At 33.1% G+C, this 23,068-nt stretch overlaps 1 protein-coding gene across 3 annotated transcripts; it reads left to right on the forward strand.

Moving 5' to 3' along the window:
• The first annotated feature begins 3,551 nt into the window (after positions 1-3,551).
• On the forward strand, positions 3,552-14,695 carry LOC124356294 (AN1-type zinc finger protein 5-like). 3 transcript variants are annotated; one of them, XM_046807480.1, is made up of 3 exons: positions 3,552-3,703; positions 8,878-9,028; positions 14,482-14,695. In XM_046807480.1, exons 1-3 carry the CDS (start codon positions 3,671-3,673, stop codon positions 14,628-14,630), a joined length of 333 nt encoding a protein of 110 aa, XP_046663436.1. In that variant the 5' UTR covers positions 3,552-3,670; the 3' UTR covers positions 14,631-14,695. The 3 variants fall into 3 exon arrangements, with proteins under 3 accessions (XP_046663436.1, XP_046663434.1, XP_046663435.1); XM_046807478.1 differs by lacking the exon at positions 3,552-3,703 and adding an exon at positions 7,631-7,759; XM_046807479.1 differs by lacking the exon at positions 3,552-3,703 and adding an exon at positions 7,633-7,834.
• Positions 14,696-23,068: the final 8,373 nt, after the last annotated feature.

The following is a 23,068-nucleotide window of genomic DNA, read 5'->3' on the forward strand; positions in this document are numbered from 1 at the left end:
GTTTTGAGTTCCAATATTCACGACCAGAACCTACGCACAGACCCTAGGACCATGTTGGCTCTTCCCAGTTATACTACCCTTCTTTTTCAACTTTTAATTGAATTAAATAGAATTACTACAAGGTTTATATGATAAGAAATAATTAACTACGTATAAGTACCAACCGTATTGTTACACTGTGATACCTACATGGTTCCAGACATTGTATGTAGGCTATGTGCATACGTTTGTTGCAATACGTGTAGGTCTATATGTATACGTGTTTTATTGTACTATTTTTGTGTAAATAAACCATTTTTATTTAATTTCATATACCTGATTTGGAAAAAGTATCAAATTTATTCAGTTGCCAGGCAAAATTGAACAAAACTTTCAAAGTGAACGGGTCTTTTGAAACACTCTGATCCGGATCACTCGTTTACCTGACTGACTCTTTCGAATTGAACGGGCCGAACGACACATCTATACTGGCCACTGCCACTGCGCGGCACCCATAGATGTTATAATAAATAAACCTCTGTGTGTGTGTGTGTGTGTGTGTGTGTGTGTGTGTGTGTGTGTGTGTGTGTGTGTGTGTATGCGCGCGCGCGCGTAATTAAGAACTCAATGTGAACGGGAAAAACAATTTGTATATTCACTTATATATTTGTAAAATAAAAGATGTCTTCTGCTATTTCGCTGTCACTTTCAGACATTAGATCCACTCGACCATCACTGGGTGCCGTCATCGTCATCGGAACTCGACGAGTCGTTGTTAACAGATATGATAAATTTATCCACTGCTTCGTCTATGACACATTCCCTCTGCCTATATGTATCTTCTATTTTATAGACGTGTTCGCAATACTTCCGCCATTTCGCAATTGGGTACTCACTAAATAACTTATAGCAGAGCTCTTTCTTTTCTTTCATGCACCCAGTAAAGTGTTCAGCGACTCTGCCCTTAATATCACCACACACTAACTCAATTGGGCTCAGATCTGCATGATAGGCAGACGAACTACAGTGTGTCCAGCATCAATAAAACATTTATCAATAGAATATTTTTTTTCGCAGGAGTAGATTTGACTAACTATCAATTGAACCTTTGGCATAGGGGCGATTTCAATACCTTGCCGCGTGAGTCTTGGATGTCGGCCTTTAACGTCGCACTGTTTGGTTTTTTTGTCGTCTTCCTTGTTATGGTAGCTTGCATTGTCCATAACAACCACACTTTTTTCAGGGAGATTTGGAATGAGGCATTGGTTGACACACTTAGAAAAATTTGTATAGTCCATATAATCGTGATAGTATTGAGACACATTGATTTTCCTCCCCTTCTTATTATTGGTAGGCATCCATATTTTTGAGGCATTTGGAACAAACCCTGCTTCACATCCAGCGTGAATTATTATAAGTCTTGGGCCCTTCCCAACGTCTTTCGTTATTCCAATATCAGATTGAGACTGCCAACACTTACGGATAACGTGCTACTTGTCAATATAGGCTACGTTTCGTCTACATAGGCCACATTATATTTTTCTTCTCATGTCTCCGTTTTCGATATCGCGTAAATAGTTTGCTCGCCAGCCTGCTGCATGAGTCTGTTCTATTAATATTTTAAGCTTTGACTGAGTTGTAAGGCATTTGAATCCCATATTTTTCAATAAATTTCTTAAGTATTCTTTACCACACTTTAGGATACAAAGCTTCTTCCTCTAACAAAGCTTTAAGTTTAGCCAGTGTAAGAGGTGTCTTTTTCAATGCATAAAAATCATGTACTTATGATGCATTTTTTTAAATCGTCAAGAATTTTTTTATTTCTGTTACCTTTTTTGCCAGTGAGAGTGCAAAAAGTCAAACTTCCCTCAGCTGCTATTAAGGACTCAGAGACGCCAGTCACATTGCTTGCAGCATCAACTACGTTGTATTTTAAACTATACTGTTCCTTTGTGTCTTTCAAATGTTTGTAGACATTATACACAATTTCGCGAGCCTGGTGGACGACCCGAGAAACACGCCGATTTAGATGTAGACGCCATCGAGTATATGTACACGCGAGCTAAGCGACACTTGTATAGGCTTACACACAACAAAACAATACAGTTAGTTAGAGAATAGGTAAGTAACTGCAGTATAAACAAAATGGCGCGAGTGAGACAAGATTTAAACAGCTGACAAGAAGATGCTCCGCCCACTCGCCACCCTCCCCCCGCCCGAGAGGGCTCCCTCCTGCGCGGTGCTGCACAAATATTTGCTTCTGCGCAGGTTTCTTTATTAGAGCTTCACCTTTAGTACGACATTGGCCCTAGGAGTTATATTTGTTAGCATGAGAAATTTCAAAATAAAAAAGGCACTTAGATCCTTTAGCAATTCAAGAATTAATTTTGTGTCCTGAGTCTTTCACTGTCCTGAGTGTGTAAATCGTGAACAGTCGGTCATTCTGTAATGATGTAATGTATTGTACTATATGCTGGGAGCAGAATAGAAATAATTACTTACAATGCAACAATTACAATAAGACGATTTTAAAGCAAGATATAAATTGACTAAATTAATTTATTGTTAATTTCCTAAAAATATTTATATATTGTTATTTATACACAATGTTGCCAGCATGGTCATTACTGAAGTACCTAAAACTCTCCATTAGACAGAAAGGGCTAGCTATGTTTAGTGTACTTGATCTAGTGAATTTATAATTACTATATCAAGTACATTCTAAGATTAATGAAACTTGTTATTTATAATATTTAACTAAAGATACACAAGACTTAGTATGCATTAGTATGGTACGCATTTCTGCACAATTTGAAAGATAAACAACGGACTTGTCTCAAAGCCATAAAAATGTTTTTATGAGAATAAAGAAGTTTGCATTTTAAAATGTAAATTAAATTCGTTTTCTGTTTAATTTATATAACTTTTTTACTGAGTTTAAATGCATTAGGCCTACCATCTAAATTGTGTTCATATACATGCTTGTATTAGATAATTTGTACCTAGACTATAGGCAATTAAGCAATATAATTTATTGATTAGATGTGCAGTAAATTCTAAAGAATAACAATGGTAGTGTATTAAATATAATATTCGTTATTAAGTTACTGAATAAATTTCTAATTAATTAACAAACTAACAAATGATCTTATTTACAACAATACAAATACATTTTTATAAAGAATTAGTGGAATTATATGTGGAATTTAGTTGATAATTTCAATTATTTAGACTAATATGATAGAAAAATTTAAATAATGTTAATTGTAGTAATTTTGTTTTCTCATTCTACAAGGATTCATATTTATATATTCAATTATAATATTATTGATATAGGCCAACATTGGCTTGTTCTAAAATATCCACAGCCTCTACTTCCGCTTCCGCATACTGACGTTTTCAGCACATTGTTGTATTCAGAGTTAACAATTCGTTTATTTATTACTCAACGTAAGTAGCAAATATTATCGTTTTTATTTTCACTCTATGTATGCTGAAACCCTTTGTCAAATTTGTTTGTATTTAACAGACTTTGACGTTTTAAAATTTCAATAGTTGGCGTTTGCAACACTGCGGCGCTAGTGTCAACAAACTACTTCACCATCTTCGACGATTGTAGCGTTTTCGTTTTCGCAACCAGCTGTTTTGAAACTTCAAACGTAAAAATGTCGGAAAGCTGAGGAATGTCGAAATGCGCATCACTACAGATTGTAAACATTTAAAGGTAAATGATTTTATGATGAAACATTATGACACATTAATGTAACTGCATTAATTAAATCTAGGCATGTAAGTTACGGGGAAATGAACCTAAGATAACCTTAATATTATTAGACGGTTGATTTAAACCGTTGGCGTCGGTAGGCCAATTACTTGGAGGGTGGGTTTTACGATTTTTTTTCATGAAGTGATTTATATAAGGGAGGCAAAGTGAATTCAAAGCAAAGACAATTAATTATTTTTTCGAAAATCTTACAAATCAGACCTGTGCGATATCATTTGTTTTAGGCCACCGAAATACAAAATTTGCAAACAATGATGGTGTTCATCGGATAGAAAAATCGATTCAGTCGGTTGCTACTTACGCTGCTGCAGTTGTATGGATGAATATCGAATAGAAGTGTGAACTAATTCTGTACCTGAAAGAATAATTTGATCCGTTTGATTGATGAATAGTTCATTAACACAAATCAGTTATTATTTTGAAACACTTCACGTATGAAGTTATATAGATTTCAATATTTCATTATACCTCGACAATTTGTATTCCTCTCCTTATTTAATAATAAGATGCCGTTAAAATTGTGTGGGCATATTACGAGTATTTTGCATATTTTTAGTATTGTATGAATCATAATAGTGAATTTCGTTTTGAATTCTTTATTTTTTTTCGTGATAATGATATGTTTGCTGATATGAATTATTATAAACAATATATACGGCTATAAATATTTGATGTAGAATAATGGACAGTTTACCCAATTGTAATACCGCGGAATTTGAATAAATCACTAAATTTGTGTTAAAGAGTATTTTTAATTTGTAGTAAATAAAGAGGTAATTTTCTAGTGAAGCAATTTATCTGATGAAATATAGGCTACTATTCGCAACAAAAGTTTAAGAGCCATTGCTTCATTTCTTTATTTTTGAACAATTCCGGTTTTATATGTTTCGGTGTGAGTTCAAGTATGGTACTTTTCTAAATTTTACCGTACGCCCTGTCCACAAACATACATTTGTGTTCATGTATGTGTTTTAGTTCACGTTTGTATGTTCAAGTATGAAGGTTTAAAAAAAGGATAATTGTAGTGCGATTTATTTTACAAATTATCCTATGCAAATTTTAAAAATCTGTTAAATATATTTAATTATTCTCTAGAATAAAAAATGGTACTTTGGGATTATACCGACCACACCCAGACATGAATCGTTATTTCACATTTCGTTTCTACTGATTACTAGATTAGCGTAGAACAATATTTCGTCAATATAAAACAGGAATTGTCTTATCGCAAACACCTCCCCATCCTCAGACAGAGGTCAAAGTCGAGCGTCTAGTAGATAACGTGATTGCAGAGTCTCGCCGCCCGTTCAGCTGGTGCATCGCTTTGTTGTACTTCCGTGTTTTACCTCTACATTTCTCCAAACACAAAAATTCAACAAAAACAAACATTTACCAAACTAAACTTTTTATTAAAAAAACACTCAAAACTTGTTTTTATTCTTGATCACATTCCGCCACCCAAAATGCGAGTGCCTCCGGCCATCAGCGCGGGCATTGACAGCACCTTCGGTGCTGCCCCGCGCTGATGTCGACGAAAGAAAAAACATCCCTCGAGATAGTACCTATCAGTAAAATATCAAATTCTAGAGGGGCTAATCAGAAATATAAATTGAATTGTAATGGAAAGGCAATGATGTACCGTGCAAATCACGTGATGCCGCGCGGCCTGCCGTAATCAGGATTCTCGAGAAAGATAAGATAACAGCGACAACAATACCGATCACAATACCTGGAAATGCTTGTAAGTTTGTAATTTTGTAATTGAAGAGTTGTTTTTTCGTTCTATCATGTTTGTTTCTATAAATTTCTATTTTTGTGTTCTTCATACTGGTGTGGTCGGTATAATCCCAAAGTACCTAAAAAATTAACATTAGAAAAAGATAGCCTTTACCGCACGTAGGCCTACTTTATTTTGCCTGAATGTGACCGATTTCCACCGATTTTCGTTTTGAACATTTGTATATTACGTTTTTATGTATATATTTTTATAATCATATAGTATATCCAAATGAGTTCTTAATAACCTCAATAAGTATTAAAATGTATTTAAGGTGTATAAAAATTACTGAGAGTTAGGTAAATTATTACAATAACATTGAATGGTTTGCATGTTTCATTGTAGCCTACTTTACAAATAATTTACTTCAATGTAAATGAATGAATTTTCTTAAATAGTTGAATCAGACTAATTACTCTACAAAATAAAAGGGTAAAGAGCCGCCTGTACTAAAAATTATTTGTTTAAATTGTGTTATTTAAAATGGATGATTCAGAACAATAATAGGATTTCGGACATTTGCCATCTTTATATGTTACAAAGGTGGAACAATACGTTTTGAGGATCGGAATATATCCTTTCCTTTAAGTGTCAAAACAACTTAAGACATATGGAAATGCAACCAAATATCAGTAGGCCTATACGGTGATAACCGCGCTATATGTAGTAAAATTGTCTATAGAACAAATTGTAAAAATATTCAAACATAGCCTACCTGGACATAAAAACGTAGTGTTCTGTTTTTTTTACATACCGGCATAACAGAGGAAAATGTCAGAAACCGTTATATCTTTTTAAATCAAAGCACTTATGACTATAAACTTTCAATACACTCCTTGCATTGTAAGTATTACTATCCATGGTCATCCTCAGGTTTACACAAAGTAGAACAGTAAGGATTAAAGTTAAAACAGAAGAGGTTCTTGGACGGACATGTTGAAGGAATATTTTTGAAAATAATTGGAACTACAGCCCAGGGAAGTGCTCTTTTACCTTATCTCGTTCCATCAAAATTTTCTAATGAGTAATTCAATATAGCAAGTTTTGTACGTAATATTTTCGGGGAGTCCGTATATGACACTACCTACCTCTTTTTAAGAAAACAGTAAGGGGACGAAGGATCTTGTAAAAGCTGTCGCCCTACTCTCGTAATACTGCAGTCGTAGAACTGCAGTAATTGGCAGAATTTGGAATGTTTCTGCACATGTGGTGATGATTCTGAGCTCTGAAATATCAGAAAACGGGAATGCTAGAATGCTATATTGGTGTAGCATGGAACTAGCGAGTAATTCTAGTTTGTAACAGTGTAAATTGGCATGTACTTGAGAGACTCAGATATAATTCTTTCTCAGAGTATTCAGAAGTATCCAAGTGTATTCTCGTGGCCAGAAGCTATTATTTGCACCGTACGCTAAAATTTGGCTAAAAGTACTCAGAGAGTAACCATAAGCCGGGAGATTTGGCGCTGTACGCCAACATTTGGCGAGAGATTAAATGCTTCGAAGCGTAGAGTTCTTAGTGATTGCCCTGACGGTGCTCATGGGAATGATCATTAGGATTCTCTATATGAATCTTTCCAAGCCGAACAAGACAACCCGGAGCTGTAAGGATCGGGTAGCCTGTCAACCCATCCCATTTGTGGGAGGTGAATAAATTCAGCAGTACTGAAGGTCTTTCCCATAATGATTTCCTCTCCTGGTTTTAAATTTTTCGTGTTTCCTTGATAACAATGGTAAAATATGAAATGTAATAAAAGAGCGGAATGAGATTTCAATGGAAGAAATGTCCGAACTCCAGTACATTGAGCAAAAACGGTGGATGGTGGGATCTAATCGTCATCAGAGGATTGCATATTGTATATAGAAATGTTACATAGTGTTGTACAGTCTATAATTATGTTAAGGTTTTTTTACATAGTCAATGGTCAATTTTAATAATATGGGACGCTTTATTTAGTACGACATAATAATACTGCAGCGGAAAACTGTTACAATTTTCGAAAGCAAAAAGATGCTCCTGGAATGTATAAAACTCATCAATCAACCATTATCCATGGACCGGTATCCATGGAAACGTCATTATAGTATGGCGCACAAAGTAAATCTTAATCTTCCTCGTACAACACGTACTCCCACATTTCAGTGTAAAATCTACAACCGGCGACAACGGACTTGATTATGACCAGGAAAAGAAGACACAGCAAGATATCAAAACCCAAAGTTAGTACATAACATAAACACTAGCACTTCCCATGAGCCACAATGCAAGAGGAGAGCCAGGATGATATCAAAGATGTAGGGACATCACTTACTTCTACATGTTAGCGAACATATACTTTCTAATGGTGCTATACAAGTTAGAGTATGCAAAAATGGAGAAAGATAAGAAATTAATTAAACATTCTGTAGTAAGTGCGTTTGTTGGTAATTTAGGTTGTTATACATCTAAAGTCCAGGTTAGAGCGGATGTTGGCGGGCCAGTACAAACGTCAGCTAGGTAAATATGAGCAAGGCTGATATTGCCTGCAGAAACGTTTTTCGACGTTGTTGGAATAAATATTACTGGCGTAAAAATTTATTTTTTGAAGTTAAATTGTTACAGCACAGATGTACATATTTTCACCATATTTAATTTCGTATAGAATCTTGAAAAGTACATATAATAATTTTTCACAGAGTAAAATTTACATCTAAAACGTTTTACAACGTTCATATAAATAATATTTAATTTGCTGAAATTTAAATGTTAAAAAGTTTTAATTCAGATAGGTAAAGAAACTCCAAACTTATGGATATAAAAGTTTTAACTAGTGCAAACAGTGTTCAAAAATGCTATGCACGTTTCGATTCGTTTTACACAGTTTTCCCAAACTTGCAACCTTTATACAAATACGGCAAAAAATTATTATAATCCCCTAAATAACATTTAATATTAATAAACTAAATTTGTATTACATATAGTATTAACACTACCACTAATCACGGTAAACAAGAATGTGATAGTATCTAAATGATTTTATAATCTGTAACAAATACATAGCTATTGTTAACAATGTACAGTTTAAAATACTAAATAACAAAAAAGACGTTAGTAGCGGACTTTCAGCACTTACTGTTTTTTTGCTACAATGGCAGAATGTATGGTAGCGTCATGTGATCTTTTACAACTATACAATGAATTTTCTTTCTTCCGACCCAACATTCATCCACAATTTTACTTCATCAAAGATTCACTAGAACAGGTTCACAGCATACAGAACAATGTTTTTATTTTGTCTTCTACTGGTTTATGTGCAGTGGAATCTTAAATCAATCTGACAACCCTAGGTCTGTTGCAGGCAGAGGGTGAGTCCCCGGGGTGCAGTACCAGCGGACCCTCAGAGGAGACCAAAGAGAGGACCGAGAGCCAGGAAAGGAAAGACGACCAAGGTGCCAAAAAGATGAAGAAGAACCGGTGCGCCATCTGCCGCAAGAAAGTTGGCCTAACTGGTGAGTATGTAAAGAAGAGATTGTTTACATCAGTTTTTGAATTTAACTCTTTGAATGCAATGTAAATATTTAAATTGATTCACTACATAATTAGCTGTTTACCTTAGGGCTAAACAGAGAAGCCAAACGTTAACTTCAGAGAGTAGTGAAATTTTATAAGCTAGAAAATAAGGCAGGAAATAAAGTACAGAGAGTTTTAGTTTGTTGTAACATACAGAGTCTTTTTTTGTAAATACAAGGAGAATCAAAAGTATGATCTTGTCTCTGGTTAATATACACGTAATTTAATTTTATAACTCGATTTTATATATATTTTTATATATAAATTTAATGTAATAAACACAAACAGACGGACAGACGGAAAACGATGCATTTTAGGACATACATTTATAGGAACTTTTTGGTTCGTTTTGACCTCAGGAACAACCTCCTGAAGTTTGTCGGTGTATTTCAGTTACACCCTGTATATATATCCCGTCTGTCCGTCTGTTTGTGTTTATTACATTACATTTTTTTTCTAAACAACAATTAAAGGTACAAAGTTAAACTTTTCAACATATGCTAATCTAGTAAAGATTGTCAATTAAAAAAAAAATTGAAAATTTTTACTCAACAAAATTCAAAAAGGCGGCTAGTTAAAATCTTTGATGGTGAATTTCTCAAAAACTACTTCCTGTATAAAAAATTTACTAGAATATAAAAAAATATAAACTTATTTATAAAACGAACGGTACCTCATTTTTTGAAATCGCTCAAGAAATAAAAAAGTTATGGCATTTTTCTTAACCTAGTAACATATCACATTTACAAGTTTTTTTTCTTGTTTCAAAAAACTACAGTAGCCCACAATTGTTTAGAACATTCAACAAAAAAATCTCACATTAAACAAAAATATCTCACATTAAACAAAAGAGTCTTTCATAAACTAGAGTTTTCAAATGGCCCCAAAGGAAGAAATCGATTGGATTTAGATCTGGCGACCGAGGCGGCCATGATACAGGTCCCCCTCTGCCTATCCATCTTTCCCCATAAGTTTGGTCCAGAAATTGCCTGACATCTAGTCTGCAAAGGCGCGGGAGCTCCATCATGCATGAACCAACAGTGCTCTCTCACACCCAAGGGAACATCATCTAAAATTTCAGGCAATTCGTGTTGTAAGAAATGTCTGTAGTTTTCACCATTTAGTATGTCAGGTAATACAAAAGGACCTAATAAACAGTCTCCAATGATGCCTGCCCAAACATTTATTTTAAACTGCTGTTGATGTCTCCCTTCATGAATGGCTTGTGGGTTTTCATCAGCCCATTGATGCATATTGTGGTAGTTGGTTATTCCATCTCGATTAAAACAAGCTTCATCTGTATACACAACTAATGATGTAAAACCAGGGTTGTTAGCTTGCTGATAAAACCATTGGCAAAACTGTAAACGTAATGGAAAGTCAGCTGGACCAAGAGCTTGTACACGCTGATAATGGTACGGATATAACATCTGCTCATGTAGAACTCGCCATACTGTCATGTGGTCTACGTTGAGTATTACTCCTAACTGCCTAGTACTTACGCCTGGATCTTCCTCTACTCGCTGTAAGATGTTTTCTTCCAAATCAGGAGTTCTACGCTATCTCTGTACACCTCGGTCTGCAGTAGAAGGTAACAAAGTGCCAGTCTCATGAAGTCGGTTGAAAACAGCAGCAAATGTTGAATGAGTAGGTTGTTGTCGATTTGGAAATGATTCGTAATACAGGCGGGATGCTAGGCGACTATTACCGTTACCTTTTCCATACATAAATATCATGTCAGCTTGATGGCTAAATGGGTAACCTGCCATCTTCAATAGAATAAGAGCACTATCGAGTAATAATGTTTCTACAAGTGAAAGTAACAGATCATATCTTGTCAAAAATAAACAAGGAAATGACTTACTTATCTGAATTCATTGTTGTTCTAATCAGCTGTGTCTCAACATGAAAACATATTCAGCTGTTTGAACCATGAAAGTTGAGTCATGTAGATTGCTTGTTACAATGTCGTTTTTAAAATTTAATACTAATTATCATGTAATCATCAGTTTTTTAACCCAAAATATCGTTTTATTTTTATAATGCCTAAATACTTACATTAACTTTTGAAACAAAAAAAAAAACTTGTAAATGTGATATGTTACTAGGTTAAGAAAAATGCCATAACTTTTTTTATTTCTTGAGCGATTTCAAAAAATGAGGTACCGTTCGTTTTATAAATAAGTTTATATTTTTTTTATATTCTAGAACTGTGTATTAGTGGTGTTTTGCAAGCTACAGCAGGAGATCGGGTTCTGTGAATCGTGTTATTAAATGCAATTTTTCTGTGAGTTATAATTCGATTGTTTATTCAGCGAAAAAATGCCTTACTTATTTACATCAGAGGAATACGCTGATATGGTTTTTATTTTGGGTTACTGTAATGGTAATGCTAGAGCTGCTGTAGAAGAATATTAACTACGTTACCCTAATAGGAGGATTCCAGATACCAAAACAATTTCAGGAACTTTTCGTACCCTTCGGGAAACAGGATCACTACCAAGTACTAGAACCAATTATGAACGAGCTGTCCAACTTGATGATGATATTGTTATTAATGCTGTTCATCGCAGTCCAGGTGTAAGTACACGACGTATTTCTAGGCGGATAGGAGTTTCGCAGTCAACGGTGTGGAGGTCACTTAATCGAAACAAATTTTATCCGTTTCATAAACAAAAGGTTCAACATCTACAGCTAGGGGATGGTCCGCTTCGCTTGGAGTTTTGCAACTTTTTGAATATTAATAATCAACTCTACAAGCGTATTTTGTTTACGGATGAGGCACAATTCACTCGGGATGGTGTCAATAACTTGCACAATGAACACTCATGGGCAGAAGAAAATCCACATGAGGTAGTGGAACAGAACTTTCAACACCGATTTAGCGTCAATGTCTGGTGTGGCCTTTTGCACAATCGGCTGATTGGACCTTTCATATTACCTGGACGCCTAAATGCTGAGTTCTATTTGCATTTCCTTCAAGAAGAGTTGCCGCAGCTGTTAGAGAATGTTCCTTTACATCTCAGACAAAATTTGTACTTCCGGCATGACGGAGCACCTCCCCACTTTTCACGTGCCGTTTCTGCTTACTTAAATCACCAATTTCCTGGACACTGGATTGGTCGTGGAGGGCCTCACCCTTGGCCACCAAGATCACCAGAACTATCTCCATTGGATTATTGCATCTGGGGATGGATGAAAGACATTGTATACAAGACAAAAGTGAATTCTCGTGATGAATTAATTGCCCGTATTATGGATTCGGCTGTGCAGATACAGGGAAGTCCTGAAAAATTAAGAAACGCAACAAAAGCAATACACAAACGTGCTGCAAAATGTATTGATAATGATGGCCTCATTTTCGAACATCTATTATAAAAAGGTGCGTACGGTTGGCCCAACCTGATTAATTTTGCTTAAAACTAGTAATTTTTTGGTACTTATTTCTGTTTTATTTTAGACTTTGATTATATCAATTTTCTCAGAATTAAATTCTCTACAATTAATGTTTGTTGATTTTATGTATTTATTACCAATTTAACAAAGTTATTGTACATCAAACTTAAAAAAACATTGTTTCGTGCCCCAATTTTTTGCATTTAACCCTGAATCCCTCAAAAACTACTACAGGTACAGTTCTGAAACCTATTTTATTAGCTTTATCAGGTAAAAATACATAAGAATCCACGATATTTCTTACTTAATTAACCTTTCCAAAAGTTCAGTATGGCTTTATTTTACTCTTTACCCAGGAATTCAGGCGAAATCTTTCGCTAGCTGTAACTCGCTAACGAACCGTTTTCGGACCTATGTTTATATAACATGTTTTCATTATTTTTACTAGTACAATGTGCTGTAGAAGTGGGGGGAGAACTTCATGAATCACCCTGTATATACATATAAGTAATTTTTATATATCATTTTGGAAGAACATTGTGATACCAAGTGCATTTAGCTGTGATAATTAATAATCAAATAGTAAATATTTTACTAAGCGCTATCACTCAATACACTAATATTAATGTTGTTTAACTGCTGATTTTTGCATTTAACAGCTGAAATTATGACATTATTGTCATTTTACCACTTTCTATGATACACTTGTTTGGATGCTGTACTAGTTTATTTGCAGAATTGATCTTTAAATTTTCTCTATGTGTTTAAATCTGCATATGTATTGTAAAAATGTGTTAGTTATTAAATAATATATAGAGTTTAGTTAGTTAAATTTTTATTTCTCTGTTGTTCTATTGTAAATAAGAATGTTTAATAAATAGAATGAAGAACAAAGGGCTAGTACATATATGTTCCCTTTGAAATGTAACAACAATTTAAATTTAACGTATTACATTTTTTTAATAAACTTTTAAAGTAATATAAAATAATAACAGTTTATCTAAATAAACTAATTATTGTTTGTTTAAAAGTATGTATTTGATTACAATACATAAACAAATAAAACAACATTTTTAGATCAATCTGGTGAAAAAGTATGTGGTGAAACCAAAAAAACTATAGCAAAGTGTTCAAAATGGCAACAAGCAATTAATCTCATATATTAAATGCAAAAATCTGCTCATTATTAATCAGCAGTTAACATAATTATTATTTTAAGTGAGGGACAGTACTTAGAAAAATCTTTATTATTTAGCCTTTATCTTTTAGTTGCCAGAGAAGAACACTGAGTATGACATTGTCCATCTTAAATATCCCATATTTCAATATTCTTATAGACTGTTCATAAAATATTTAGTGTTTCAGGTTATTACAGTTTGGAAAATTTAAATCATTGTCATTTTGAAATCTGATTTAACGTTTTTCTGAAAAATGTTTCAAAACAGGTCTTAATTAGACTAAAAATTATGTAAAGTTTAAAATTCATACCTTTATTCAACTTGAAGGTATGATTTACCACAAAAAGAAACAGGAAGAGAGATGAAAAATTAAGTAAGATAAGAGTATATTATATACAACATTTCTTCTTAATCAGACCTTAAAAATTAAATTTCAGGTAGTTTAGGTAGTTTTAATTTTTTGACTATCTGTATTATTAAGAATGTATTAAGATTTTGTTGATTATTCTTATTTAGAAATTTGAATTTCAAGTTTGGGTCTCAAATGAGTAAAATTTACCACCATTCAGTTTCCTCCTACCACGAGGCATTCAAATTACTTTCATGTAAAACAATAAGGTTAAGAGAGCTGCAGGTGCTGCATCTTATGTCATCAAGACGCCAATCCTACGACAGTGGTTATGATTACACCCAATGACAATAATAAAGTTGTAAATTAATGTACTAAAAGACTTACTGCCCTATATGTTTCTACTGTATATGATTCTTGTGTGCTGTAGAAAATGGTAGAATAATGAACTAATGTAAACTTGGGTCAGGTTTCGAGTGTCGCTGCGGGGGTCTGTACTGCGCTGCCCATCGTTACTCTGAGCGGCACGACTGCACCTTCGACTACCGGACCCTAGGGGCGGAGGAGATCCGCAAGAACAACCCTGTCGTAGTCGCAGAGAAGATTCGGAAGATATGAGCACCCCGCCATCGGTCATCCTCACTTTGAACTAATAAAACCCCGAATTTTAATTTGAATTTAAACATATTGTTTTATTTTTCAATGAGTGTTATTTCTGTGGGAAAGCAAGTGTGAAAAGTTTGAAGATTGACATGCTAGTTTCTTTAGGGTCCAGCCATTATAAGAGTGTTGTTTTTGTAATTCTCGGCACATAAAATGAAGTCAGTAATACCTTCATTTTGAAAGTTATTTTCCACATGTTTTAGCCCATTTGAATTTTTTATTCACATCAGTTTAAGATCATAAAACATAATCATAAATTAATGTTTAACCATATACAAATTATAGTGGACTCATGTTATTTACTAAATAGATAGTTAACTTCCATTCATAGTTAGGTTTCATAATAATGTTTAATTCTCAATTTAACTTTAAGTATATTGTTTTACTTATACGTAGTTGCCTTTGTGGAACAATTTTACTGTTTTGCGACATGATTTGTTAACATAGTTGAAATAAACGTTTCTAATTTTTTGTCTTAGAATAATTGTTTTCAACTAAAGGTAATTGATGGGCGTAATTATTTAGTTTATATTATTTATGATTTTCACACAAAATTGGTTAACATTACCCTGTTGTTCAGACCAACGATCAAAATATGTTGAAACTATTTTCTAAAATATATACAGAATTACGAAATTTAAAAGGAGCCAAGTAGCTAATTTTTAAACTATAAACCTTAGAAAATACAAAATGGGAAATCTATCTCACTTAATTCTAAAAAGAAATAACACACACATAACTAATCTGACGAAGAGTGGATGAATGAATGCATGTATTAAAACACATTTAGTTCTTAAGATTACGCGGCTAGTGTCATCTAAGCTTTCCGGTCAACACAGCGGCGAAGAGTTGTTAACACATTTCACAACAGAATGTACAGCGTACATTCTTGAAATATTTCAATTACGCTGTGGAGTCAGTCAACAGAATAACGTTGAACTAAGTCTAGAAAAGTTGAAAATGCATCTTTGTTTTTCTGAAGTTTGGTACGATATTTTGTCACAATAAAGTTTGTATATCTTATTAATAATAAGTTATAAACATGTTAAATCTGAAAATAAGCTAACGGGTAATTTGGTACGGAGAAAAAATGTTGAGTAAATAAACAGACTGATGGATTTTATATGTAGTTATATTTTTTAGTACTTTAAGCTACAGTACAAACATGATAAGGTTATGTTGGACAGTGACTAGTTTGTTAGCTTGATCTACAATGTCGACATCATAAGTAAAATAAACAAAAATCACAGGAAATCTCATATAAGTAAAATATAATGATTTAATATTATTGAATTTGTAATTCTTAGAAATGAAACATGTAATCCTTTCACCATAAAAAATTATTCTCCGAATTTGTATATTTAAACCTATACTCTAGTATTAATTAAATCTGAAAAATGGATCTAAATCTAGCCGAAGAATTTTGCCTAAGCCTTTCGGTATAAGAGGATTTATAAAAATAGCTTGATCAACTTGGTAGTACTAGTATTATAAAAATAAACATGAAAAATAAGATAATTTCCCTATTTAAGGAGAAGGCAGTACTTCTTCATATTTATATGAACCAATTCAAACTATTCACGACATATAGCCTATAATTTACAAATATCCAAGATTTGAGTGTTGCGATACACATCTTAAGCGTTTTTCTCAACTAGTTCTCATAAACGTAAAATGTGTTTTTTAAAAGATGAAAACAGAACAGAGCTTCCATAAAACGTGACTTGCCCCAATTAGAAATCAATAACCACTTTTAGATATGGACTATGAAATAGAATAAAAATGTTGATTAATAAGGTTTTAAATAGCTGCTGCTGTTCCACAGTCAACGATATCTGTGAGCCGGTTAACTTACATATGGGTGACCAGGCCATGGTTCAGATCTTCCTCGGGTATTGACGTTTGTAATTTAGGTATAATTCCGAAAGAAATTAGTCGGGGTGACTTGTTTTGACTGGCTGATGAGGTTGTCAAAACATTAGGCAGGATAAGTACATTAATGATACTAATTATTTCGCTAATTGCTACTTTAATTATTTAATTTTATATTACTTTATTTAATGTAATTTATTCATATTGCTTAACTATTCATATATTTATTAAATATATTGTAAACCATGTGTTTTCAATTGTAAGCCGCACTTCCTTATCTTAGTGATATTATTTATATGGCAATGAATGGATTTGTAAATAAAACGACATAATCTGTTGGTGTTTTGAAAATTTTCAGATATAGTCAATAGAATTTAAAATTTTAGTCAACACTACATCAATATGGATTTGAAACGACCGTCATGTGGAAGACCACCCGTTTCCGTTGAACTAGAGAGGGGCTGCAGTTTATTTTGGCACCGACCATTAACGTAAAACTTCATCTCTATATTTTATATTATCTTCAGAAAATTGCTGAGAAGAATCAAACGAGAATGAACCATTGAACCTACTACAGACGGTAATAAATATTTAAGTTAATAAATAAATTCAGGACGGTAAATTCAGCAAGCGATGTTTTGACAGTTTGGTGATCTGCTCTCTTCTTCAGAAGTCAAATGATAAAACACCAGGTTAAGGAGTGTATATAAGTTAATAAATCAAGAAACTTAAGTAGATTAAGGGTTATAAAAAAAAAACAGCAACATTTCTTAAAATAACAACTAGAGGGAGAAAAGTAATTAAATTACAGACATTAAAAAAGAACCAATTGAACTAATACACTTTAAAGATTAATAAATTTGAGATCAAGAAGAAGAAGAAAAAGTGCTTTATTTCAACGATTACAATAGCGTAATATGATATTCATCTGGTAATCTTTGCACAATAAACAATGGTATTAAACCGTTTGTTTGGTTGGTCGCTACATACATACATACATACATATATATATATATATATATATATATATATATATATATATATATATATACTTACATACATACATATATATATATTCGGCTTTTAGAACAAGCATATTTAACAAAAGCACAACAAAAAAAAATAAACTTTAGCCTACACTTACGTATTATTTCAACTTAAAAAGAAATAAAAATTACAGTAATATATGTCAAAATAAAGTACAACGGATAAACTGTGTGTAAAATTAACTTTCGATCTTGTATATTTATATGCATACTTATAAATAGCAAATTTGAGTTCAAAATTAAAAGATAAGAAAAAATGTATCATGAGTACTTTCCTACATGTCTTTCCTACCCGCGTCTCCTGTCTTTCCTCCGTTTATTACACGGCCCGTCACTCCATGATGAGATTTCCTTGTCAGTCTTTGCTTACCCCTTGCGGTGTGAGCTTCGTGTTATGCAATGTGTATTCTTCTTGATCTTTCCCTATATTAGCTTTGACACTTAGTGTCTTTTAATTTCTTCTTAGAGAATAGATCTTGCATATATATGGGGTGTTGCAGACTTTTTTTCTGTAAAGCAACTTATGTTCGGTGACACGTAGATAGCGCTACTATACTAAATCTTTTGTATAGAGTTGAATCTGTTTAATCTTCTAGTAAATAATTTCATTTTTTAGAAATAAATTATTACTGTTGGGTATTTTTATTTTTGCCGGAGGTTACTTACTGAACATAACATCGAAGGTTAAAGTGCCACCGTTCTACTGGTAGGGTAATAATAAGTTATTTGTATGATTAAATATTCGTTATGCACTAATAAAAGCAGTTTCGCTTCTATAATTTACACATAGATTAATCTTAAAAGGTAAATTTTTGCATGTAATTGTGTATAGTCAAAATATTTTCGGAAAGCTGTGGATAAACTGTTATAAGAATTTATGCGTTATTTGTGTAAACATTCATTAAGTATTTGTTAGCTATATTATGAGTTAAATTACATTAACTCGTTAAGTTATTTGTTCTCTTGCTTGTTTTATGTACCTAATTTTATAATACAGGCAGTTTCCAAAACGATTTTTGTAAATTTCTAAAGTAATTCGTGGCTTATTCTACTTTTTTTTATTGTATATCCTTTTAGATCATTAAACTTACTATGAAACAAAAACAATTTTTATAATACTAAATATATAAAATATATAAAAACAATATTTATATAACTAAATGTAAAATGAGTTTTTAAACGAAACACTGCAAAACTGGCCGATTTCATGTTAGCGCGCAGTGTGTTAATATTTTTCTGCAATATATTTATAATAATTGAAGGGCTAAGTGGAAGAAGGAGGTATGTAACATTTTTTCAAGATTTGAGTTTTCATCATGGATGAAGATGTTATGTGTTAAATTAACATATGACACTGACACTAGCGCTCCTAGACGCTTTGCAAAGGAAATAAACACTTGATGAAGGAGGTATGTTACACACTGAACTCTGAAGTATAATGGAAGAAGAAGTTATGTTACAAAATTAATCGAAGCCTTGGAGGAAGAAAGAGGTATGAAACAATTTTTGTTCACATACCTCCTTCTTCCGGTGTAGTACCTGTATGTCTTGGAACACAGCTCCTTCATCCATTAAAAGCCTGATGAAATATTACCAAGGAAGAAAGAGGTATGAAACACTCATATGCACATAACTCCATCTTCCATTACAATGTTGAACAAGTCTGTGACATACCTCCTTCATGCACTAAAACAGCTGATCGTTATTTTGTTGAAAAATCTATTGTTATGGAAAACTTGTGTCCTGAAAAATGTTGTTTAAAATGCAGCATGCGATTTACCATTGATAATCGACAGTCCATCTTCTCTTCATTTTACAAACTTGATGTCAATGCAAAAAATGCATTATTGTTCAATTGCCTAAAAATGACTCCTACTAAGAGGAAAAGAAAAGGTGCAAATAAACACAAAGCAGCTTCATCTAAATATGTTATTACTCTTGAAGGTAAGCAAACTTTTGTTTGCAAAAATGCATTCGCTTCGCTGTTTTGTGTGAGCAAAAAGAAAATTGATCTTGTTCAAAAGTCCATTAAAGATGGGAACTGTGCTCCCAATCCAGACAGAAGAGGTCAGCACAATAACAGACCTAACAAGACACCTGATACAGTTAGGAATACATTAAGCAGCATATTGAAAAGTTCCCTGCTGAAGAATCGCATTATTCACGAACATCAAACATCTATAAGAAATATCTCTCTCCACTACTTTCAGTTTCAAAGATGCATAAACTTTATCTTGAACAGTGCTCTGAAGAAGACTTGGATGATGCTTTCCGCGTTAAGGAATGTACTTACCGTAAAGTGTTTGAAAGCAGAATACAATCTCTCTTTTGGTCACCCTAAGAGTGATACGTGTAGTACTGTGATGCTAATTCAGCTGATGAAGAGCATGTTATTAACTATCATGCTGCATTTGATGCATTGAGATCTGATAGAGAAAAGGCTAAAAACTTGGAGAATATAGCATTTCTCACCATTGAATTGCAACAGACCATGCCGCTTCCCCGACTCAGTACATCTAAGGCGTTTTATTTGCGACAAATGTGGCTGTACAACTTTGGCCTACATATAGTAACCAAAGAGGTTGACAAAGCCCTCTTCTGTACATGGACAGAAGACCTAGCATCAAGAGGCAGCAGTGAGATACTAAGATGTCTACTAACAGCTCTGGAAGTCGAAGAGTCTCTAAGAAACAAAGACCATCTGGTTATATGGTCAGACTCTTGTTCAGGTCAAAACAAGAATTTTCTCTTAATTTGCCTTTACCAATATCTAGTACACAAGCGTCAATTTAAAACAATTGACCACAAATTCCCAGAGGTAGGTCATACATACCTAGATTCTGACAGAGATTTCGGCCGTATTGAGACAAATTTAAGAAAACATCAGAACATATACTCTCCTGAGGAGTACAGGGAAATTATTGTAAAATCCAGCAGTAGGAAGAATAAAGTCATTGACATGACATATCATTTTAGAGATACCTTGATGACCAATATAAAACTATACAACAGAAAAAAAGATATGAGGAACAGCCAAGTACATTTCAGAGACCATATAAAGTGGCTCCGTGTTGATGAGTACGGCTATTACCAGTTCAAGACTTGTTATGATGAATTTACCCCATTCAGAAAAGTAAACATTTTTCATTCCTTGAAAAGTGTGCCTAAACTGGAAGAAGTCTCTATTCGTAGGCTGCAAAGAAAAACAGGCTCGATTAAGAAAGCCAAACTTGAAAACCTGAGGGAACAGCTCCAATTTATCCCTGAGCATCACCGGTGGTAGTACATTCAAATTCTAAATGAATTGCAATAAAACTCTTAAGAACAAAGATTTTGTACACAAATTTTTAATTTTTGATACATTTTTTTATTAAATTTATCAGTAGTTTAAATTTTAATACCTCTAAAATCATTTGAAAATATCTAAGAATAATTCCATTGTTAATGGAAGAACGAGGTATGTACAAAAAAATTATTTTTTTAATACTAAATATAGTCAGATTAACACAGTTTTAATAGAAAAGACCCAAAATACCCATAGTAGTATACTTACATCAAAGTAAATGGAATAATTTCATACAAAAAAAAGTAGTAAGGTAAAATCTTTGAGAGCTCATATCTTCTAAACTTGTTTTTGTTACATACCTCCTTCATCAACTTAGCCCTTCAATTGTTTTTCTGTTTGCCGCTAGATAGCATACTACCACAACATTTGAAGTGAAAACAGACGTTAGCACTGGATGGAATATTTTTCTCATGTGTTGTAAGTAATCAAAGCTTTGGCGTATTTTGCAGCTAGTTATAGAGTTATAAAACTAACTGTTTACCTTATGCTTTGAATCGGAAACTGAGGATCAGATCCGATACCAGTTTTCAAAGTTTATTGTCTGTTATATAATGTCAATTGTGATCATGTTATCCTTCTAAAGTAGTTATTTCTTTAGCCAACAAAAATGCAGTCATAAAACCCCCTTGACTTTCGCCATTTTGTAAACTGCACTCCAATCAGTTGGTTAGCATAGAACTCACAATTAAAATTAATGATAAAAAAATTACATTTAGACTGCGACAGACACTGACGAATCCAATCCAGTGCCTTTTTCACCTCCTCTTGTTCAGGAACAAGTACATGATAAATTACTCAAGTTCAATCTTAAACCTGTTTTTGTCCTTACTCAATTCTAGAGAAATAAATGGATTGCCCTTTATCCAGTTTTCTTTATTCTTTATTATGAACATAATAAGTTTAGTTTATTAGGTTTACTTCATTATACATCACATTATCCAACGGTGTCCGCTCTGGTAATTGACAGTCTTAAAGCAACTATGGGAAGATACATTTCCCAAGCACACCCTTTGAAGGTAGCAATAAAAGATTATACTCACTGGGGTCAATGATTTTTTTCTAACAAAACAAAATGAAAAATCATTGTGAACAAGTTCGTTTGAACATTGGTGAAATTCATGTTAATTGTCATCACTGTATTAAGTTCCTGCGAGTTTCTTTCATAACTGAAATCGAGCTTACCACATACTACATACTAAAAATAAAACAGTTTTTAAATTTAAATATTTCTGAAAATTGTAGCATTATTTAAATGCACTTTTAATTAGTTTACTATCACCTTCACGGCTCAAAGATTGCAATAGCTCATAATGTCAAAGATCGGAGTCCCGTCTTACTAAATAGTATTTTTTTATAAAAGTTCCTTCATCTATCAGTAAGACGAGAGTCAAATTGAATGTACCTTGAATTAAATTTCAAGAACGTATATGTCTATATACAATACTTACTTTACTTTGTTAAATTTTATTTTATTTTCTAGCAGAATTAGTTTGTGATATTGTATACTCTATTTTCCATGTAACAGACTAAAACACGAATTCGTTTAATTTCTAAAACATAATAATTCTTAAGTAAATTTATAATTGTATTGTAATTTTCGTCTCCTTCGGCAGATATGGATGAAGATGTTTCTGGTAGAGACAGACATAGTTCGAAACTGCGTAACGAAGTTTAAGTTATTCATCAAACTTCTGACATACTACTCGGAGTGATAATGTATTGTAGTTAAGTTTCTTATGCTAGAAATCTTCTAGACTCAATTCAAATTACTGTGCTGTTTAATTCAGCAGTACCAAATGATATTAGCTGAAAATAGATTTGGTCTGAATAACATTTGAACATTAACAGCAAATTAGTGATTGATATATAATTTAACTAGCAGTTACCCACCGCTTCGCTTGCGAGTTTCAAATGAAGGGTGTGTGCCTTCTTAGTGAAAGAAGTTATGTTGTAATATGATGGAGCCTTATGAAATTGTTCAAACAGAAGTAGCATATATGTGACACTAAATAAACAGTTAAATTAAATGTTACTGATTCTTATTTCATGTTTTGCGCGTGTAGGAACTTGCTATTCTGGTTCGAATAATCTGTAACACCACAGTTGAGCTTCTGATGTCCAAATCAAGA

Source organism: Homalodisca vitripennis, chromosome 2, assembly GCF_021130785.1.
Source record: "Homalodisca vitripennis isolate AUS2020 chromosome 2, UT_GWSS_2.1, whole genome shotgun sequence".
NCBI lineage: Eukaryota > Metazoa > Arthropoda > Insecta > Hemiptera > Cicadellidae > Homalodisca > Homalodisca vitripennis.

Excerpts from the sequence above, each read along its gene's own strand:
- LOC124356294 (XM_046807478.1), top strand. The coding sequence starts at position 7,718 with ATGACCAGGAAAAGAAGACACAGCAAGATATCAAAACCCAAA. Across the intron at positions 7,760-8,877 it reads GCAAGATATCAAAACCCAAA|GCAGAGGGTGAGTCCCCGGG; the intron begins GTTAGTACATAA and ends GGTCTGTTGCAG. Across the intron at positions 9,029-14,481 it reads CAAGAAAGTTGGCCTAACTG|GTTTCGAGTGTCGCTGCGGG; the intron begins GTGAGTATGTAA and ends AACTTGGGTCAG.